This window comes from Dipteris shenzhenensis, chromosome 29, assembly GCF_047967505.1.
Source record: "Dipteris shenzhenensis isolate YYH24624 ecotype China chromosome 29, Dip_SZ_1.0, whole genome shotgun sequence".
NCBI lineage: Eukaryota > Viridiplantae > Streptophyta > Polypodiopsida > Gleicheniales > Dipteridaceae > Dipteris > Dipteris shenzhenensis.
In genome coordinates, this window is record NC_141624.1 from 25,697,646 (window position 1) to 25,716,745 (window position 19,100).

General features: G+C 41.1%; 1 protein-coding gene across 3 annotated transcripts; it reads right to left on the bottom strand.

The window, feature by feature from the left end:
* Positions 1-201: 201 nt before the first annotated feature.
* Positions 202-5,124, bottom strand: LOC147882635 (autophagy-related protein 8C-like). 3 transcript variants are annotated; one of them, XM_087400202.1, is made up of 7 exons: positions 4,973-5,124; positions 4,554-4,594; positions 4,400-4,455; positions 1,077-1,129; positions 840-958; positions 538-638; positions 202-431 (listed from the first exon to the last, which is right to left on the bottom strand). In XM_087400202.1, the coding sequence occupies exons 2-6, from the start codon at positions 4,588-4,590 to the stop codon at positions 544-546; spliced, it is 360 nt and encodes a 119-aa protein (XP_087256328.1). In that variant the 5' UTR covers positions 4,591-4,594; positions 4,973-5,124; the 3' UTR covers positions 202-431; positions 538-543. The 3 variants fall into 3 exon arrangements, with proteins under 3 accessions (XP_087256328.1, XP_087256327.1, XP_087256329.1); XM_087400201.1 differs by having other exon boundaries at positions 202-638; XM_087400203.1 differs by having other exon boundaries at positions 202-638; positions 4,554-4,637; positions 4,973-5,121.
* Between the last annotated feature and the right edge of the window lie 13,976 nt (positions 5,125-19,100).

Sequence of the window (19,100 nt, forward strand, 5' to 3'; positions counted from 1 at the left end):
AACTCACATTGCTCACCAGGTTTGGATAGACTATCTTGTGGCTGACCCCAAGCTAGAAAATTGAAAAACACAAATTTTGAAACTAAGAAACAAAAACAGTTTACAAGAGGGTACTTATGTGCAAACAAAAGCTTGTTTATGAACATAGTGGGTCATATACACAAGGTGGAAGAGAGCAAAAGCCCAAAAGCATGCTCATGATACAATTGTAGAAAGAAGCATCCATTGGTAGCCTCTATGCAATGACCTATGATGTAGATGACATGAGTATGTGTGTGAAGATAAATAGATGTTAACAATTGTATAGACAACTCTTCAACACAGGACCAAAGACGATTTAAGTTTCATCCTTAAGTCTTTATATACATTACATGAGGGCTAATAAATTAAAGACTTACTGTAAAGCTGTGGTTGGCTGTACTCCAGCTTTCCTGATATACACATCTAACATCTTAACAAATGGAAATTCACGAAAAGTAGCTCGAACCTGGATCCAAAATGCAGGCATTGCCAGAGCTCTATACTTTCCCTGTTTACCTGGTTTCAATAGATTCCAAAAGTATTCTCTCCACTATAGGTAACATAAAGAAAACCATCCTCATCTTTATGTTCATCATACATTGCAGACATAATTGCAGCTGCATCATGCCACCAAAGAAACAGAATCATTACAGCTGTAAAAAATAAGCCGTAAAAACTGGTAGCAGATGCCTAAAACAAGTGATTAGCTTCCTCTACTGTTCCTGTAAATCACTGGGCAGTAATACTGATTCTTTAAATCATACTACTCTCAAAAGAAGTAATCAGAGATGACAGATACCAAAGGCTCAAAAGCATACCAGTTGGCGGTAAGACATTGTCCACAAAGATGAAGATAGCCTTCTCAGAATTTAACTTGATTCTCTTACGTATCACATAGACAAATTGGCCTACGGTCAGGTCAGCAGGAACAAGGTACCTGTAAGAAGTCCCGCAGTCATGTAAAACCTCCAATACCTTGCCCATATGACAGCTGTAAAAGCTTAACACAGTTTCACAAATAATTATGGAGTAGATGAGTCCACAATCCATCTTACTTCTTTTTGTCTATATCTGGAATGTCACTCCTTTCAGCTTTCTCAACTATCACCTGTAACAACCAGTTTCATATCAGACAACTTGAAATAATGTAAAAGGAAGTACACAACTGAAAACGACAAAAAAATAGTCACACAATTCCACCAACCAACGCCATCAAACTTGAGACTAGCTTTGATGACACACTCAATAGTTAGTTAAATGATTGTATATATGCTCCCTTCAGGGAGTGCATACACACGTTCACGCCCACCATTTTTCTAAGGACTATACCTACATGTAAGTTATATCTTTACAGAATTGATTGAACCCAAAAAATAGTCGACTTTCTCTTCAGTTATGGCCATGTGTTCTCCATTGGGTTGGTGGTTAAGATTTAATGGGAATAACATAGTAGTAAAAGTAGATCAGACCCATACAACAGGTTTACATTAGGGTTAGTTAAGGTATGGATCCATTCATACCCAAACAGTTTGTTTCAGTCCCTTCCTGACGCTTGTTTTGTCTGTAAGGAAGATTACTTTGCCGAAATTACCCATACAAAGTCCCAAAAGAGATTGAACAGGCAGATGCTCCTGCAGTGGATACAAGCAGGCCTCAAGAAGAGAAGAGAAATAGTGAGGACAAGATGAGCCCTGACCGCCACAAGCAGGCTTGAGGAGAGAGGTAAACCATGATCATCAGGCAGTGCCAATTGGCAATACTTCGTCTTCCAAAAAAAAAAAAACTTTTGTCATGTGACCCATCTCCTTGCCTCGAAGTCGCGTTCCAATGAGCAGAGTGCCTATCCACCCGGTAACTATCTCAGGACAATTGACGACAGCATGATATCCATGCTTGCTTATAGGTTCCCAGATGAGCTTAGGCTAGGCTTTCTCCAATGTCTCATTTAATGAGAGGTTTTGCAGGCTGTCACACTCAAAGTCACACTGTTGGTCAAAATGAAGAGGCTCTTCACACTAGTGAGATACAAAAGTTTCTTGGCCAAAGGCATTGTCCCTCACATTTCTTCTTCTAGTGGTGGATAGAGTTCAAGACACCTCCAGCAGGATAGTCATAGACTACTCGCATATTGCAGAGGTTTTTAAACTCACTAAATTTAAAAAGATCAGGTTCATGCCTGACGTGAGAAAACAAAAGCCATAAACTAATGAAATTGATTTCCAGCTTCGGGTAAGGAGTGAGGACCACAGTTTGGTGGGACTCAAGCCTCTTGTATCCATTTTTGGACTGCTACATGTCTCTTGGATCTCTGTCTATTTACTGGCTTGCGCACACTTTTTTTTGTGTGAAATCCAGTCTAGCAAACACACTTATGGTTGTGAAGTACGAGTAAAGAAGTTTTAATTCCATAGTGAAACACTTACGCGTGTAATTCCTGGGGCTAGCAAACACACTTATGGTTGTGAAGTACAAGTAAAGAAGTTTTGATTCCGTAGTGAAACACTTACACGTGTAATTCCTGGGGACGCTATCAGTCTTCTGCTCTCTATAGGGATTTCATTTCTAAAATGGTATCCGAGCCCTGACAGAAGTTCATGGGAATTCATTGCTCGAGGGAATCAACTTCGACGTCTACAGGGGAGCAGGCAGTTTTCACAGTTACAAGTGATGGAGTAGAGTAGGTGTAACTATCAGAAGTACCGAGGTTGACGATTTCTCAGCAGCTAATGAGCATAGCCATGCGATTCCGTCCGCATTTCCCTTCCTCAATTCTTTAGGGAGGCAATGGTTGTAGCACCAATTCGACGAGGCCTTCCCATTATTGTGTCCTTCACTCCGAAAGGTTAGTCATGCAGTAGCAATGCCAGTGTCTGCACTTGCAGTTCCCTTGGTGATGATAGCAATTGGGTTGATTCATCAGAGGTGTGCTCATCAGCCTTAGTCCTTCATTGGTATCTCCAGGGGACAGGCTCAGTCCCAATATCCCTTCAAGAAGAAGCTATGCCATCCATCTCTCAGCCCTTTCGAGAGGCATATTGGTCGTATTCTGGGGCTGTCTGTTCTCTTCTCAACTGATCCAGGATTGGCAGCAGCTTCTGGATTACCTCCATTGGTCTGGTAGACCTCCAGATCCTGTTCACACACTTCAATTACATTGGTTTCACTGGAGTCGGGTCTTTGCTTTTCCTTTGGCTCATTTGCAGACTCGCAAGGCATATTTCTTGGGAGTTTCTTCTTGAAGTAAACGAAAAATCTGCCATCAATGCTGGCCATGCTATGGCAGGTTACAAGAGGCTGTTGCCTTTCGGCGATAAGGAATAGACTGGCTTTTGACAGAAAAATGAGTCGAAATCACCCCGAGACAAATGGCTGTAGCCTTTACAAAGAGAGAATCTAAAAGAGCAGCCATGCAGGTCACAAGGCTCTGTTCAGAGCAAAAGTTTGGATGCTCTGGTTCCATCTTCCTAAGTATCTAGAATTTACTGCATTACAAACTTGTGCCACAGCGGACTGCCATTACATAGGTCAATATTTTCTATTGTTGGGTCCTTTTTTTCCTAGGGGCTGGACCCCACACTAAATAAGGCTTGAAGAGTACTGCCTTTCCTTCCGCCTCCCAAAAAAAGGAAAAAAGAAAAGAGTATTTTGTAATATATCCAATCTTAAATTTATTTATTTTTGAAAACTAGTGGAAGAACAAAGTAGAAGACATGAAACAAAAGTCTTGTATTTAAGTAATTCTTTAATGTTCTTTGTCCGAGATTATCATCTAAATGTCTACAACAATTCCCCACTCTCATCTTTATGAAAAAAATTTGTGTTACAGGGACTCATCTACTTCACCCTACTTGATGGGGAAACCATTCATGATCCTCCTTAGGCATTGTGTCAGGGGCAATACACCCCAAACTAAGCACTAACACATATCTCTCCTTGGGCAATCTGCCGGCCTAGGACAACCCCCACTGAGCAAGGTGCCCTTCAACCCTCATTTCAATAAAGAGGGCACGGAGCAATGTCCTTATCGTATGAACCACCAAGGGAAATCCCCCCCAAGCTCATCTTTTAGCAGCATATTATTATAAATACCTAACGGGTTGAGTTTCTAATAATCGACTTTGCTGATATTAATGCTTCTAAAAATTTAATAGCGGCTAATCAATCATAGTAAATAGCACGCAGACCTTGAGCAAAAGTTACTGTTGAGGGATGATTGAATGCTACCTAGACGTGATTATCATCTACCTGGAAGACTGAAGTTATGTACGAGCAGTGATTCCCCAGCCCAGCAGTTGAGCAGTGAGTAAAAAGTAACAAACTTGACGCAAATTTAACTTACAAAACCCTCACACAAAGACTCATTCATAAATAAACGTACAGGGATTCTGTCTGGATATTTCTCCCGAATCCTCGAAGCTTCCGCTTTCCTCTTCTCTGATCATGACAACGAATAACCCAGGTAACGATGGGCAAGGGGAAAAAAATCTGTTGCCAACGAATTCAAAAGGATAAAGGGATTGACATGTACAAACCTAAGTCATGCTCCTGCTTGAAAGAGCTCTTGGCCATTTCACTGCCAACAATTTTACCATAAATTAGAGAATCACCCCTACTCGCTATCCCTCAGACAATTGCAAACAACCCAAGATTCACTGTTACGCTGCCGGTGCATCTAATTAAAGTACGCAAATACATCTCAGCCTTCTCCTGTCGCGAATTCAGAAACGAAAACTCAAAGCTTATTAAAATAGATGCATACAGATCTTTGCAATTTTCATTGAGCAATTCAAGACCTCCGGAGAGCGTGTAGGAGAGGAGATGAAGAGACGGTTAGTTTGGCGTGATTCCGAATCAAAGATTTCGAGAAGGGATTCCAGGACTGCCGTAAATAACCGGGGGCCGAGAAGGCAGGTTAAAAAGCGCAGGACTAATGACAAGGGGGGGCACGAACCTGCATCAGGGGGGAGGAAAACCGCTGAGGAGGAAGCTGAGGAGGGAATTCCGATGGGAGAGGTCGACGAAAGGAGCAAGATGGAACAACAAAACAGAGCGATTTAGGGCAATTTAGGGCAGAAAGCAGAAAACGCATTCAGAGCGTAGAAAAAGCACGACTTTTATGAAGAGGCGGACGTTTTTGGTCTGGTCGCCGAACCTAACCCCCCCCCCAAACGCAACCCTCCACGTAGGCTCGGTTGCTCTCCCCCTCCACAGTTGCGTCTCTTAATGCTTCTCTTGCTTTCCACGTGTCCTTCCACTTCAGCTTTTCCATCATGCACCCTGCGTGTCGCGATTGATCGATACACAGCTTCTCCAAACTATAGCGCCATCTTAGTGGAGTTTAGCACTAGAAAAGCGGGTGCCTTCAGTGCTTGCTCCTTCCTTCTCCAGTGTCATCGACATGCAGTCGTCAATGCTTTTCATTACGGTCGGCAACCTCGAGGGACGTTTTTCCCTTTTTACTTGAAAAAAGTATTCTTTCCTCGATTTCATAATCCTGCAAAATTTCAGGCAGTTCAATCGTATTCGGCTTACAAATCTACGAAAACCTTCGAAAAATGTGAAACCCCAAGCTCTGTGATGTGTTCAAAAAAGTGTTTTATGTGAGCACTGGGACTCCTCTGTAGCAACCTTGTCGTCGCACCCTCTTTACAAAATAACAAGAGTGCACAAGAGCGCGTGGGTATTGCCTCCTAGTATAGTGGTAAAGCAAGCACTTTCAGATGCAAAAGACGATTTTTAAAAGTCAAGCTATTAAAAGGCAGTTTTTTTAGGATCATAATTGGCAATTTGAAACACAACTTAATTAATTTTCTTAAACAAATTATAGGTGGAAATTCACAAAAGGAGTTTCACTCCTCCACTATAGCAATCCCTCTAATGAGGAAGTGCTATGTGCATGCATGCATGCAAGGGAGGAAGCAACATGACACCCCATCAGATTTTGATGCTCCTCGTCAGCACTCTCTCTCTCTCTCTCTCTCTCTCTCTCTCTCTCAACACACTTACCCCCTCATGAATGGCATTTACCTCCCTTCCCAAATAAACAATGCTTTTATCCAACAAGAACTTTGTGTGCCTACAAAATTGGTGAGTGTTTTGATTGTCTTGTAGGTTAAGCTGATCAAAGGTAAGATACCATGAGTATAGCCTTGTTCTCCATCCTACTAGTAGATGGAAGCCAATGATGGGAATGCAGTTACTTAAGTGTGCTTGTGAAGGTATGGTTTCTGGAGATATGAATATTAACGTGTAGATATTAAAGTGTGCTTGTGAAGGTATGGTTTTTGAAGATATGAATATTCACATGTGGATATAAACAAAATGCCTTGAGTGCAGATATATATAAAAGCCATGAGATATTAACGTGCAGATATATAAAATGCCATGAGATATTAAAGTGTCAATGACCGAATTATGTACACATGTATCGACTTAGATTTTATTTATATTTATGTTAATCCTCATGCACTAATCAGGGTCATGTTCACGTGTTTAATGCAACTTATGCAGGTGAATGAGTGAACTCAAAAAACAATGACCTACATTGCACATTGCTTCTCGCTTGATCAAAACGAGTAAAGGTAGTATCACGAAAATGTTGCAACAGCATTCTTGCCTATATGTATGTGTTCATTAAATTACTATGTGCACAAATGTTTCAACAATCACATTTTGATGTAATTGAGACACAAGAAACATTCAATGGCATGTTTCGTGAGCATCATTTTGGTGAAGTTATCAACGTTTCATGCACTAAGACAAAAGGAAAAGTGTGCATCCTTGAAGGAAGCAACGCACATCACCATTGCACATAAAATTCTATGCAACATGTAAACCAAGGAAAGAGACAATTTACTTTCAAGTAGTGTACGATAGCTCTCTAGTTTATTTGTTTGCTTTAGAAAAGAGTCAAGTTCCCCAAAGCATCAAGTGCCTTTTTTAGCACTTTTCGTTATAAAAAGTATGGAGGTGCTACCCAAGAGAGCCCAACCTTAAAAGGTAGAGAATGAAAAGTTATGTTCGCCCTACCTTACACAGCTCCTATACTCTTAAATCCGGGAGAATTGTGACCATGGAATGTAACTACATGCATGGAATATCCCATATATGCTAGCATTAATGCTTTCCCCATTTTAGTGCCCAAAATTACTGAGGAAATGCATGCATTTACATTTTAGTAAACAAAACTACCTCTACGAAGTGGCACATAATACACAAACCAAAAGGTGATGTCTATATACATTGTGTATAACAACCACATGTCCACATGTGCCCTTGTGCTCATGTAGTTTATGAAGCATGCATGTAAGGGCTTCCATGCATGTGCCCATAAGTGCAAACATGCTCTCTCTCTCTCTCTCTCTCTCTCTCTCTCTCTCTCATCATGCATTTCAACCACTCACTACAAACATTACAACCAATTGCATCATTGTTTCAATGGAAACTAGAAAGGATATTGGTTTCATAAAAGAATCAAAGTGTCGATATTAGCATGGATATAAATGTCAGTGTCAATAAAAGCATGGTAAAAAAAGTCGATATATCCTTTTTGGATGCTTATATTGATGTTTATATCGACTATAGTATAAGAGCATGTGAGATGGTATGGTTATATCGATGCTAACATTCCATAAAGATATTTTAAGGGTAGATGAGACCTCCAAATTGCCCCAATCTTTCATAACAATTATATACACACGCGCTCCCACACACATGCGCACACACACACACACGCACACACACACACACAGAGTATTAGTAATTTAAGGAAAATCCCCATTCCTACTTTTTCTCAATTCCCAAAAATCGAAGGCATTTTGTTTCATTTGGAAGGGAATGCATTCACATATGCAAAGATATATTTTGAGTTTTAATTTGGCTTAATATTATATTATTCTATTGGGATATTGAGAAGGTTGCATGAGTTATCATGCATAGTGAATCCAAAGAAGTTCACTTTAAAGACAAGATTAAATTTTCTCAAGAGAAAGGCAGTGGTAAGAAACACCTTCAATATTCAAATTACCAATATTAAATTATGAATTCAAATATCTTTGGGAGTACTAAAGGAGTATTGAGACAACAACATGACAATGGTGTTACACGTTAAATCTTGTACTCACAAAACAACTCCTCTCCTGCATGGATATCCCCAAGGGATTGTACAACCATACACACAAATATATCAGTATGAAAACATCTCATTGGCCTTCAATCCAAGGTAGTGCATCAGGGTCATATACATATTTAACATTCATTCTATCCTTATAGTTAATAGAGCTATTAATGTATCTAGCCGCATTCTCGTACAACACATCTCCCACGATTGCCTATTCTATCTTCATGTAACTTTTGGATCCTCGAGGAGGCGAATCTTGGAAAGTAAGGGCAAAGAGTATTCCAAGTACCATAACCATACTTTGGGCCATTGTATATCAAAAGGTCTTCGTTTGCTTCTACATATCTATGTACAAAGAAGCTCTACCATGCTCCTAAAATTGGTGGTCTTTTCACTTCAAATTGAACACCTTTGAACTCAAATACAAAATCAATTGGTGTTAGGAGATTGTGCTCCCACAAGTAGTTTACCTTAGGGTCAAATTAAAGACTTACTTCAATCTTCACTTCTTCTGACAAGTCATCAAATCCTATGCATAAAAGAAAAGGGATGAAGAGTTATTGAATAATTGGACAAAAATGAGAAGTAAGGAAAAACAATGCATCACAAATAAGCAATCATGAGCAATTACCATTCTCAAAAATTTATTTCAAGTTTAATCCAAGCAATGCTTGTAGACACTTTATGTGCGCTTTGGCAGACATTCTAGTAATGATTAGGTAAATGTAACCCAATTTTAGGGCATTCTAGGAAGCTTGCATATCACTCAAGAATTTGACCACTGTATTCTCTTCAAGAGCTCCCATTTAGGAAAAAACATAATATTTCGTCCTTTGTCGAGCTCCTACTTTTGAAATTTTGTTAATTGTACCTTGCTTGGTTCACAAACCTCTCTAATTTTATTCCTGTGTTGGGTGATCCCAAAATCACTTGAGCTCGTCGAGCTAAGTGCTAAATCAAGAGAAATTTCCTCTAAGAACTCTTTTATGTACTTCGTATTGAACTCCTCCTACTCCAAAATTACCTCTTTATTTTGATGATGGATGATATGTATTGGTCCATTGCCATAACGATCAAGCTTGATAATAGTCCTTATATCTAACATTTTGCTCAAACTAAGGAGATAAGGGAGAAGTTCAATATCAATATGTCATTGGTCTCATCTATCCCTCCTACCATTTGGTCCAGGGGTCCTTTCATAGGTTTTGAATATTATTGCACATGGCAACAGCTTCCGGAATGTGGCTGCAAAGTAGTGTGTAGTGGTTGAAATGGTTGGCATAGTGGGGCACGGCAATGCACGGATTCGAGCTGCAACAATAAGTTGCCACCTTATGGATATTATGCTGGCAAGTTGCTCAATCTTGGACAAAAAATCAAAATTTTGATAGGCGCGGTCATAAATTTTAATTTTTGGAGTGAACAGCCCGAGTATCGCACTATGGAGAGAGTGAGGTGGGGCTGGAGGAGGATTAGAATCGGCACTCGGCGCAAATTATCAATTGTGTGATCACATCCTCGTCTCAAAAATCTACTCAGGTGATGTCTGAATGGCTATGTCAAAATTGGGCGAGGTGAGAACTTATACCGCCTTATCAAAAGTTGGACTGGCAAAATGACTCGGGAGAGAAACCTGTGCACCCATCTCAACAAAGAAGACCAAGTGGGTCTAGGAAGATACCGATAACAGTAAGGCCTCTGAGCCGTGTCATCTTCCGCCACTATTTTGGAGTGACCCGAAGCAGTTGTTGTGCCTTTGGAGCTTGAGGCAGGCTTTTGAATCATTGATTGAGAGGTCCTTCTTAACCTACTGATGTTGAGTCATCGTCATCTGGCTCCCTTCCCCTAAGCAGCTTTGCTAGGTGCTTGTCAGGTGCCTGGAGGAGCTGAATGTGAGACTGCAGCAGTTGAGCATATTGCGCCCACTTCCCGTTGAGCTACGTATTCTTAGCTTGTAAATGCTTTACCTCCTCCAGGGCCCGGTAGAGCTGGATGTTCTCTGCTCTGAGGGTCACTGCCTCAGTCTGTGCCTCTTGTAGGGTTTGCTGGTCGACTCGCGCCTCTTGCGCATTCTGTAGAGCTATATTTAGCCGAGCAGCTTCCCCTACTAGCGTCACCTAGAGTTAGTGGCATGCATCTTCTCCAACTCACAATGTAAGTTGTTGTGGTCCATTTTGTAGCTCGGTGTAAGTGTGTTGAAGCTCGTTGTATGCCAAGAATGGTCTATGCTTGCCATAGATTGCCCGTGTTCTTCTCGAAGAATTTAACCAAGTACTCCCGGTACTGCGTCTCAAGGAAGAGGTTGTTATCTAGTACTTGGGGAGGGAGCCAGTGGTTGGCCAAGTAATCTAAGGCTTGGGCCACCGCATTCATGTTCTCTTTAGGAAATGGCACTATGTCTCAAAGGCATAGCTGTCTGTGTGCTCATCCTATTATAAGAAAGGGTCGAGAAGGATAGTTTTGGTTGAGGGCAGAGCTCAAACGATATTGGGAGGTGCGGGTAAAGCTCGGGTAAAGAAGATGAGCTGCTAAAGCTGTGGCGATCACTTCTTGTTCGGGTTGTAGTCCTGCTCCCTGTTCCTTTCATTGGGGCTCTTTAGATTTCTCCAACTCCCAATGCTTAGAGCCTTCTTGTCCTCATCGTGCTTACTCGCGACTTCTGAGTTAGTGCCAGTGTGACTTAGAATCCTGTGACTCCTCTTGCTTGCTATCTTTCCCATTGGACTCCTCTTGCTTGCTGCCTTTCTCCTCGGCACTGTTCTCCTTGGTGTTGGATGGTCCTGCTCTAGCACCACGTGCGGGAAGGGTGTTTGGCCACTGCACTTCTCCTAAAATCAACCTATAGTGCAACATGCAGATTGTGGCTCGATTCTGCAATGTGCTTGGCCCAGATAACAGCTTTGAGCTATGTCTTGAATGTTTTGTCTAAGGTAGACAACCATGTACCAAGCAATGTACTGGCGAGGGACATACCGGACTCTCTAGCACTCTTCTTCAGCCCTAAGATGAATTGACATACAATTCTGAGACCTTCATCAGGGGACTTGCTAATCAAGTAACCCTGTGACAATGAGTAACTGTCCATCTCAAAGTACTCATCACACCTTTTGTTTGCTACCAGTGTGCCTGGTGCTGCTGGATTCTTCAATAAAAAGCCCTCTCCCAACAATGCCACGGATAGCTGAACATGCACACCCTGGATTAAGACACTGTGATAAACTCCGTCATAAAAATCCAAAATTTCTTCCGAAAGGGTCTCATTCCAAAAACTTCTGCCCATGGAAGCTTTGCAAAACCGAATAAGCTATTGCGCTTCAAGATCTCCCTAAGCACCTCATTCATGAACACTGTGATCAGATGAAGGGGAGCAACCCATGAAGACGTCCGACGTTGCTTCTGGTAGATGGTGTAGGTTGTGCGTTCTTCCATGATCAGGAAGGTGGTGCAAACGGAGACAGATGTAGGTGGAGACAAAAGCAAAGACAAAGGGAACTTAGAGAGAAATGGAAGCAACAATGATGGCAGTGCAAAAGCAATAGAGTAGAAGACGAATGCAGCTATAAGTGAAAAAGAAAATGCATGGACAAGAGTTGAGTTTAGAGGATGAATAATGGCTAAAGATGGACGTCTTGTCACCTTAGTGGTTGCATGATTCATCCCCTTCTTTGGTATGGTCATAATTCTCAAATTGCCACATGTTTGCATGCAAGTTGCCCCATCCACTATAGCCAAATAGCTTGCTCGCATGCTTGCAAATACACGAGGCTCAACCAAGTCAGTATTGATTGAGTGACCTGGACCCAAGCCTCAATCTACTGAGAAACTTGTTTCTCGGTAAGGGTTTACTTTTCTCCCATTTTACAACTAGGAAAACACTCTTCCTTGTAAATCTCAAGCTGTACTATCGCATTAGGAAACACTTTAGCTAACCTATAAGGCCCATTCCATCGCAGTTTGAAAGTTGTTTTAAGGGGTCCCAATTTGGCATTATATAGTAACACCAACATTTCTTTTTCCAAATGTTTAGGCACAATATGCCGTCAGGTCATGTCCCATGCTTTTTTCTCCTTTGAATCACCAACTATGACCATGCTACTCGGAGATGCACTTCATCCAGGTGGGTTAGCGAATGCAATCACCCCTTGATTGCCTCATATTCATCTAAGTGATGTTAGATGCCACTTAGAGACTAGGAACAACAAATTCTAAGGGTACCACACTTCTAAACGAAAAGCCATCTTGAATGGAGTTAAGTTTGTAGTGACTTTGAATGCAATTCTATATGCAACATGTAGCTTAGCGTCCCAATCACTGTTATGAGATTGCATGGTCTTGGTCAAAATCAACATAAGAGTTTTGATTGTAAATTTGGCTTCTCCATTGCCTCTGGCATAATAGGTTGTAGAGACTATGTGCATAATCTTAAATTCATCCTTCAATAAACTGTATGACTTCATTCAAGAATTGTGATCCTTGATCATTGACACATTGTATGGGGCATCCATACCTACATATAATATTTTCAAACACAAATTTGGTTGTGCTCCAAGCTGAGTCATCCGGGAGTGCCTTAGCTTCTACCCACTTGGTAGCATAGTCAATAGCAACCATAATATACTTATTCTGTGTAAACGTGGTAGGCTTGAAAGGACCAACGAAATCCAATTCCCATCTTTGAAATGCTTCCCAAGGAGAGTAGATTGTAATGGCATAGAAGGGGCACAGACTAGGCAAAAGATGGCTAGTGCGTTGCATACGATCACACTGCATCATTTTGTATAAATATCCTTAAATAAGGTTCCCCTACCTGCAATACCTTTTAATCCATCATATCACCCTAGAACTGTTCACAGGATAGGCTTGAGTGAGCTTCCTACAAGACTATAGCACGTTCATGTGGTAGAATTAATCAACGCAGAACACTAGATGTGCATTGGCGATAGAGATGTCCAATAATCAAAGTGAATTTCCAAGCCTTTAAGGTTAATTTCTTGCATTTGTCTCTTGGCATATTGTACAAAAATGTTCCTCGAGATAAATAGTCCATCAAATCAGCATACTCACTTTCATAGTAATCAACTGCAAATAGATTGGCATCTAGAAGCTCAGTGATGCAAATAGCGTAGACAAGCAATTGGCCCCTGCATGCATCCTACCAGGCTTATAAATGATTTTTAAATTTAATTCCTATAATAGAAGCATCCAATGGACAAGTCATCGTTGAATGACAGGCTTATTGATCAAATAAAGCTAAGCCTGATGATCCACATATGTGATAATTTTTTTTTGCACACACTGAATATCGTGCCTAGAGTTTCATGCTTTGTAGTGCTATAATTAGACTTTGTAGATGTTAACAACATGCACATGAAAAGTGGCACTTTTGAGGTCCCCCCCACTTTGTGTATAAACCCAAAAGGTCCCCCCACTTTGTGTAGAGACCCAATCCCCCCCAAAAGTTGAGTAACTCTTGTCCGAAAGGTCTCCTACAAAAGAGGCCCCACCAGGGAGGTACCTACGGATTGTGTAGAGACCAACATGTATAAATATCTATCAATGGAATGAAGCTCCCACTCTTTGGGGTCAGTGTTCAAGCTTACAATTGTGTTCATTTGATTTATCTCCATTGCGTCCATGCCCTCTTACGCTATTGTGTTCTAGCATGCCCTTACCCTTGTACTCCCTCCTCATCAATAATTGGATATAGGTATTGGCTATAATATATAATTGTAAAACAACAAATCCAATATTGCTAGATGTGGATGCCCAAATGATCCCACTAGAAGCACCAATCTTGGATGATGAATCAAAAGAGGTGGAAATGCTAGTCTTCATGGCAAGTGTCGAGTGGGACAATGACCCTGAAGAGGCCATAATAGAAGGTTACGGTGAAGACTTTGATTGGGATCTAGAAACAGAAGCTGATAATGCCACCTTGGAAGGCCAAGTATTCAACAATGACATTGGCACTCATGGCCATAGAATACCCCAAGATAAACCCTCTAGCACTAGCCAATAGCAATCGGTCTAGGAAAAAGAAGGAGGGTGTCAAACGCCAAAAGGCCAAGATAGTGCACTTTAATGAATTCGAAAGAATGCACACCAAAGTGGTGGAATTGTATTTGACTAAGCCCACAAAAGCACCTGAGTCCCCAAATTTTAATGGGATCCTAAAGGGCTTGAAGGTGCCTATATGGCTGAAGAATCGCTTCTTGGGGGTGAGACTCCTATTGAAAATCCATCACTAGTCTCACAAAGCAAAAAACTTTCAAAGGTCAAACCCAATGTGAGAATGAAGAGGGAAATGGTGAATACTAACAAAAAAGAAGAGAAAGGAAACACAACTGAATTGGACCAAACGTCTTCCACCACATCGAATGAAGCTAGCAGCCAAGCAAGCACCGCAAAGTGCCATGAAGGCCTAAGGGAAGTTCCCGATTACTTCAAAAACTACACCAGGGGAGAAGCAACAATAGCAATGCCTAGTCCAGTCAAGGAATCAAAGCTCACAGAAAGAGAGAATATTGAGGACACCCTAGTTTATGAAGGACCAGCCAAGACAAGGAAACTGAATCTTACTTTGGATGGAAAAGAAGAAAATCCTGTATACATCGATGAACAGCTCACTCTAGAAGAAGAAAAAGAATTAAAAGCATTGCTAATGGTACATAGAGATTGAATGGCTTGGTCCTACAAAGAAATGAAAGAGATTTCCCCTGAAGTTGCAGTACATACCGTACCATTAAGGGAAGGATTCAAACTGAAGGTATGCAAACCCTATAGGACCACGTATGGCACCCATGTCTAGGAAAAAGTAGACAAATTATTGGATGTTGGTTTCATTTATGAGATCGAGCATACTGATTGGGTGTCACCAATTGTGATTGTTTGTAAGAAAAACAAGAAGGTCAGAATATGTATGAATCTCAAGATCATCTCAAGGTCAATGTAGCAACAATCAGAGATCACTATCCCTTACCATTGACTGAAAGAGTTTTAGAAAGTGTAGCAGGGTCTGAAGTGTATACCTTCTTGGATGGGTTCAGTGGGTACAACCACGTACAAATTGCACCTCAAGATCAAGCAAAGATAGCATTTGCCACAGAATGGGGCATTTCTACATACAAAGTCATGCCATTCGACTTATACAATGCCCCATCTACTTTTCAAAGGGTAATGTACATTGCCTCTTCAAGGAATTTCTCAACAAGTTCCTAACAAGTCTTCCTCGACGACTTGTGTGTACACTCAAGAAAAAAGGATTACTTGAAATGCCTTGAAGAAGTACTAAAAAAATGCAAGGAGTATGGAATCCCTTTGAATCCTCTAAAATGTGAATTCTTGGTCACACACGGAATAGTCTTGGGACACATAGTCTCTCGACATGGGATTGCAACTGACATGGAAAAAATAAAGATCATCATGGAACTTCCCCCCTACTAAATGCCAAGGGAGTCCAAGTCTTCATGGGCCATGCCAGATACTATAGAAGGTTCATACTTAGGTATGCCATGATTGCAAGACCCCTATATAAGCTCCTAGTCAACTTCATCTAGACAGACGAATGTGAACAAGCATTCAAAACCCTCAAGTGGAGATAGATCACGGCCCCATCACGGCCCCTGTTCTAATGGCACCAAATTGGGACATAGAATTTCATGCACATACTGATGGCTCCAATTATGTACTAGGGAGTGTGTTATGTAAACCTGGCAAACACAACAAAGACTACCCAATATACTTTGCAAGCAAACAGCTAAATGATGCGGAGGTGAATTACACTACAACAAAAAGAGAAGCCTTGGAAATGATCTACATCATGAAGAAATTTTGATACTATCTATTGGCTACTGACTTTATCTTGTACATAGATCATCAAGCCTTATTATATCTTGTAAATCGGCCATGTACCACAGGTCGGATCACTCGATGGCTTCTACTACTACAAGAATTCAATTTCAAAATTGTGGTGAGAAAAGGAGCTCAACATTTTGAAACTGATCACATGTCACAATTACGGACACGAGCGGAAGGAATAGAAGATAACCTACCAAATGCTACATTACTTCAAATAGACAATGTGCTTGACTCGTGTGCAGACATCATTGGGTACTTAACGGTAGGAAGACCCCTCCTAAAATGAAAGTAGTGGATGCCAAAAAACTAATTCTAAAAGCTGCACCCTATCAACTCACTGCAGGGCAACTATACAAGATGGGCAAGGACTAGGTTTTAAGGAGATTTGTAATGCTACATGAGATCATGCCAATCCTCAGTGAAGCCCATGAAGGCATTGCAAGTGGACATTTCCAAGGGGAAGCAATAGCAAGAAAAGTCCTTCTCACAGGATACTGGTGGCCAACACTTTGGGCAGATGTCTATGAATATATCAAAAGCTGTGATGTATGCCAATGGACTACTAAACTACAACACAAGGACTTCAATCCCTTAACAACAATCATTGCACAAAAACCATTTGAAAAATGGGTGATTGATTTTGTGGGTCCCATCCATCCGGCAGCAAAGGGAACACATGCATGCTACGTCATTGTGGCCACACTAATTACTTTACCAAATGGGATGAAGCTAAAGCAATCAGAAAGGCAGATGCCAGAAGCATACCAAGGTTTTTGTATGAGAATGTGATCACCCGATTTGGATGTCCCATTGAAATTGTGTTTGATAGAGGCACACATTTTGTCAATGAGGTCATCCAAGAAATCTTGTCTGGCTTTATGGTGATCTATAGAAAGAGCACACCTTACTACCCCCAAGGGAATGGACAAGCCGAATCTACCAACAAAATATTATGCATTGTCCTCACCATGGTAGTAGAACCAAAGCGTTTTGATTGGGCAAAGAAACTAATTGCAGCCTTGTGGGCATACCAAACCACACTCAAGGTTAGTATAGGAGATACAAATTTTCAATTGGTGTACAGCCTTGAAGTTGTGGTTCTAATGGAATTTGTAATACCCGGCCTATGCATAGCAGTACAAGAACATATGGGAGATCATGCATCCTTGAAAGAAAGACTCTACCAATTAGAGAAGCATACAGAGAGCAGATTGGTTGCTTACCATGCCATGACAACAGAAAAATGAAGAAGGAAGGCATGGTTTGGCAGAAACCTCAAAGACAAAGATATCAAGGAAGGTGACTCGGTTTTGATGTACAATACCAAAGTCCACAAGGGGAAACTCAAATTTCTAGGTCAAGGACCATATAGAGTCAAAAAAATAAACCCCATCGTAGTTGTGCTGCTAGAAACACTAGATGGAGTCCAGTTCACAACAACAATAAACAGGAGTCGACTGAACTCCGACTGAAGTGATACTACATCAACATGCAAGCCATCCCTGACAATAATGAAGATTTGGGGGGCCCAAGTCTTCCATTGTTAGGACTAGATTGTATCATGAGCACTCACTAGCATATGTACAACTTTGCAAATATACGTAGTTTCAACTGATTTCAACCTAGGGCTCAAAGGTGATGATTGAGTCCTAGCTGCCCTATGATTCTCTTAGCAAATTAAGCATGTAGGAGGAATGCCCGCCTCACTAGTCATGCATAGTGCACCCACACATTTGGAGCACCACAAATAAATTACACGAATAAAAGCCCCAAAAGATACTTGCTTTGATCCACACACATGGCACCCTTTGCCCATCAATTGGCCATTATTGATTGAGGCAACGATACACCAGGATGCACAAGTGAGTATTGGCATATGTTCTGTTATGATCAACCACCTTGATGGCCAGCAGACCCCCATGCCAAGCACGGGGATCTACTGGGGGGGGAAGATGTGACAACAAAAAATAATATTTTGTTTTGAAACCTGTGGGAGGATTTGTGGGGTCCGCAAGGTGACAAAAGCTAGCCATGGAGACAAAGAACCAAGAAGCATGACGGAGAAGGTGGCGGGAGACATCTCTTTGCGGGCTACTCTCGTTGCGGCTTGTCAATCTTTTGATGTCGACTACTTTATTTCATGTAATCATTAATGTGGGTTTGACACTAATTAGAATAAATAGTGAAAATGATTGCAAATGTGATTATGAGTGGAGTGCATCATTGTAAATACCACGGGTATGAATTATAAATACCTTGGTATAGGGATAGAATGGTTTAAGAGATATATTATTTGCTTTGTAATTGGGAAAATAGAAATGAGTCATGTATTTTGAGTGGGCCAGATGACTGCATGGCCTCAATAATGTACTAAAATAATATGGAGAGCACATGCTAAGCACATGGAGGGCATGTGGAGGAGTGTGGAAGAGTGTAAAGTCAAGAGGAATCCTTCTAGAATTCCAAGGTGGTATATGGAGGATGTTGACATATGGAAAAGAGAGGGTCCATATGGGCTCCAAGGGGAAAGACTCTTGACTTTCTCAATTTTTAAAGAGTCATGAGGATCTTGTGATGGGACACTTGTCAAAATGTGCCCAAAAGGAAATTTGATGGTGACCCATGTCCTAATGTCACCAGGGGGTGAAGAAATTTACTGGCTGAAAATGTAACAAGGTGAAGGAGGGTGAGAATTGCTCTATAAAAGAGACCTCTCTCCTCCCTCTCCACTATCTGGTTCTTCCCTTCGTAGTTATGCCATCACTTGTATCTAGCTTTGCCTATATTTTCCCTTCTTCCTAGAGCATTAGGCTCTCACTTTGCACCCCTCTTCTTGCTTTTGATGTTTTGAATAAAGTTCATGCTTCCTTTTCCTCATCCTTCTTCCATCTCCTCTCTCCTCGCTCTAATGCTTAGTGTACCCACATGAGTGAGTCATTTCTAAATCTATGTTAAAGGTATTCTCTACTCCCCTAGATGACCTCAATTTGCCGTGTATCTAGGAAGCTATTTTTCTGCTGAAGGAGATCATTGCCCTTTCCATAACTGTAGTTGGCTATGGACAGTTTTGACAGTCTTCCTTAAAATGGTCATAACTTTCTAC

Excerpts from the sequence above, each read along its gene's own strand:
- LOC147882635 (XM_087400202.1), bottom strand. The coding sequence starts at position 4,590 with ATGGCCAAGAGCTCTTTCAAGCAGGAGCATGACTTAG. Across the intron at positions 4,456-4,553 it reads CAAGCAGGAGCATGACTTAG|AGAAGAGGAAAGCGGAAGCT; the intron begins GTTTGTACATGT and ends TGTCATGATCAG. Across the intron at positions 639-839 it reads CAATGTCTTACCGCCAACTG|CTGCAATTATGTCTGCAATG; the intron begins GTATGCTTTTGA and ends GGCATGATGCAG.